A 3,209-nucleotide genomic window follows, 5' to 3' on the forward strand; every position below is an offset into this window, starting at 1 on the left:
ACGTGGCAATAAACACTAGAATATTAATATTTTCCTGAAAGTTCGCTAAGGTACGCGTTAATTTAGTTTACGTATCAAATGTTTTAAGGCACATTTTGATACACTTCCAATGCGCTTTAACGCGCTTTAAATGCGGGAGGTGTATAAAATGGGGCCTTGGGACGTTTGAAAGGGGATCCGAGTTTTGACCTAACTCTCGCAGTTTTTTTACACACACGTAAACCCTAGTTGTTTCGCTGCGCACCCACTGTGCGCACAGACAATTAGGGCAACACGGTATTAGTTACTTAGTATTTTTGACCACCTTCAGAGCATCCAGTCACGGTGTTCCGATACGGAGGTGTGTCACCTTTGATGTTTCTCGCTAGGTGACTTGATCGTCGGAGTGCAAACGGCCGCGACAGACGGAGCAGAACGAAGGTGCCCTAGCTCGCAAGGACAAGCCACGCATAAAAACGACCCTGGTCAACCGGCGGGAACATTTGGCACCCACCGTGGGGCAGATATAAAACATCAGTCCCATCACACAATTTTCTAGTTCCAGTTGCAGTTTCCAACCTAGTTTCCTCACGATTTTTCCAAAGAAAAATTGGTGCAGTTTTCATCGATTGCTTTGGTTGAGTCGCTGTACGATCGCGTTCGTTCGAAGCACAAGTTCCTCTACCCTTTGGAATTGCACGACAGCTAGGAGCGGTTCAAGATGATAAGATCTACGAGACAAGGTTCGACGCGCGCTGAGAATGAAGAGATGACCATGAAGCAACTCATGGGTATGATGCAGGGATTGCAAGAAGCAATGGCAGCGTCGAAAGCGGAGCAAGTGCGCATGCAAGCGGATCTCGCGGCATCTCAGGCGAGAAACGATGAGCTCTACCGTACCAACGCTTCGAATTGCGCGATGCAGATGAGCTTGAGGCTGTCACCCCACCAAGAGAATTCTCCACGCCGTTCTCATAGGCGATCCTAGAGACAGCGATCCCCAACACATTCACGGGGCCCAAAGTAACCTTCACGGGGATAGAGGACCCTGAGGCGCACCTCACTACGTTCCACACGTAGATGATGCTAGTAGGCGGTTTTGATGCCATAAGGTGCAAGCTCTTCATGAGCAGCTTGACTGGGATGGTCATGGACTAGTTCGTCAGCCTCCCAGAGGGTCATATCACGTCCTTCACACAGCTGTCACAGTTATTCAGAGAGCAGTATCTAGCCAACAGGGCTCCACCCCCAGTTTCATACGACCTGTTCGACGTGAAGCAGTATCAAGGTGAGACTTTGAAGGAGTACATAAGCCGCTTTTGGGCGCATGTGGTGAAGGTTGGCACCAAGGAGGAGCCCATGATCGTGTACGCATTCAGAAAGGGGGTGTGTCCTGGGCCTTTTTGCGAATCACTCATTCGCAATCGCCCCAAGACTTTTGCTAAAATAAGGCGTCGTGCAGTAGAGCATATTGCCTCAGAGGGGGAGGTGTACGAGAAACGCACAACTGTCGCGCCCGCACGCCCGAGAGCGGATATGCGCACACAACCCGCTAGGGTCCACGAAGCCGCCACAGAGAGAAAGAACCAAGACAGGAAGCGCCCCTACGAGGTAAGAAGGACCCAGCCTAGGGGTCGAGCAGAGGGAAGGAGAGAAGGAAATAGACCCCTGAGGCACAATTTCGTGGTGGAGCTTAAAGACCTCATCGTTGTGCCCAACATAGCAGACAGGTTGAGACCACCGATGAAGTCTGACAAGGTGGTGGGACCCCACAAAGAGTTGTGGTGTAAATTTCACGAGGCATTCGGCCACCATATTAACAACTGCTTAGCGTTGGGCTATCAGTTGGATGAGCTTGTGAAGAATGGTTTCCTAAAAGATTTTCTCGCTGGGTCTACTACGACCACAGCCATGGCGATACCAGAGGAGGGTCAAGCACACGAAATACCGACTCACAGAGAAGTACACACCATTTCAGGCGGCTTTTTCGGAGGAGGACCCACTGCCTCTCAGCGTAAGAAATATGTGAGGTCAGTGAGTTCAGTCGCTGAGGAGTTTCCGGATGACCCGTGGGAGTCAGACCTCGTTTTCACAAGGGCTGACTTGCGGGATGTCGTCCCACACGATAATGACCCCGTGGTCATTTCAGTAGTCACAACGGGAAGAAAAGTACACAGGGTTCTCGTCGACCAGGGCAGTTCTGCAGACGTCATGTTTTGGTCGACCTTCAACAAGTTGCAGTTATCCCCTGACCTGCTGAGACCCTATACTGGATGCTTGTATGGGTTTGCAGATAACCCAGTGGAGGTACGTGGCCATCTGGAGCTGAGGACAATGATCACTGATGGAGCGGCGTCCCGTACCGAGAGTATTCGATACTTGGTGGTAAATGCCAATTCATCCTACAACATCTTGTTAGGCAGACCAGCGCTGAATAGGTTAAGGCAGTGTCTTCCACGCGCCACATGAAGATGAAGCTACCCGATCATAGTGGCAAAGTGATTGTAATCAAGTCAGATCAGGAAGAGGCCCGAAAATGCTATGAAAATAGCCTGAAGACAAAGAGAGGCGTGGTCATGGTGGTTGAACGACCACCCATTTCAGATTCGCGAATGGAGTTAGAATCATTAGAAGAGGCGACGCCCGTGGAGTCCTCGCCTGTTGAGGTCACGCCCATAGGGGCGACACCTATAAAGGATGTGTGCGCAGAAGAAAGTGGTGGTGATGCCTCGCCTATGGAAGAAGTATACCCAGAGGCCTCGCCCATGGAAGAAGCATCGGAGGAGGCGACGCCCGATGCATCCGATAGGGCGACGCCTATAGAAGAGGACCGCAGGAATGAGTCTCGTGCAGAGAGCGTGCAAGGTGAGCGACCCCAACCAGTAGACAACGTAGTGGAAAGGAAGATAGGGGGTAAGGTGTTCAAATTAGGACGCTTCTTGAGCCAGGAAGAACAAGAAGAGGTAGCTGCAGTGATCTCGCGCCACCTAGATGCATTCGCGTGGACTGCGGCGGACATGCCAGGCATCGACCCAGATTTTTTGTGCCACCATCTTACCGTGGACGCCAAGGTTCGCCCTGTGCGACAGAGAAGGAGGAAGTTCAACGAAGAACTATGCCTCGTCGTGAAGGAAGAGACGCAGAAGCTGCTAAGTGCAGGGCACATCAGGGAGATACAATACCCTGAGTGGCTAGCCAACGTAGTTCTAGTAAAGAAGGCGAATGGGAAG

At 51.3% G+C, this 3,209-nt stretch overlaps 1 protein-coding gene across 1 annotated transcript; it reads left to right on the plus strand.

Annotated features, from left to right (window-relative positions):
- The first annotated feature begins 1,515 nt into the window (after positions 1-1,515).
- Positions 1,516-2,448, plus strand: LOC137838602 (uncharacterized). Its single transcript, XM_068647842.1, has one exon. It carries the CDS (start codon positions 1,516-1,518, stop codon positions 2,446-2,448), a length of 933 nt encoding a protein of 310 aa, XP_068503943.1.
- Positions 2,449-3,209: the final 761 nt, after the last annotated feature.

This window comes from Phaseolus vulgaris, chromosome 4, assembly GCF_000499845.2.
Source record: "Phaseolus vulgaris cultivar G19833 chromosome 4, P. vulgaris v2.0, whole genome shotgun sequence".
In the NCBI taxonomy this organism is placed as follows: Eukaryota; Viridiplantae; Streptophyta; class Magnoliopsida; order Fabales; family Fabaceae; genus Phaseolus; species Phaseolus vulgaris.

Coding starts and splice junctions, on each gene's coding strand:
- LOC137838602 (XM_068647842.1), top strand. CDS start 1,516: ATGCGCACACAACCCGCTAGGGTCCACGAAGCCGCCACAGAGAGAAAG.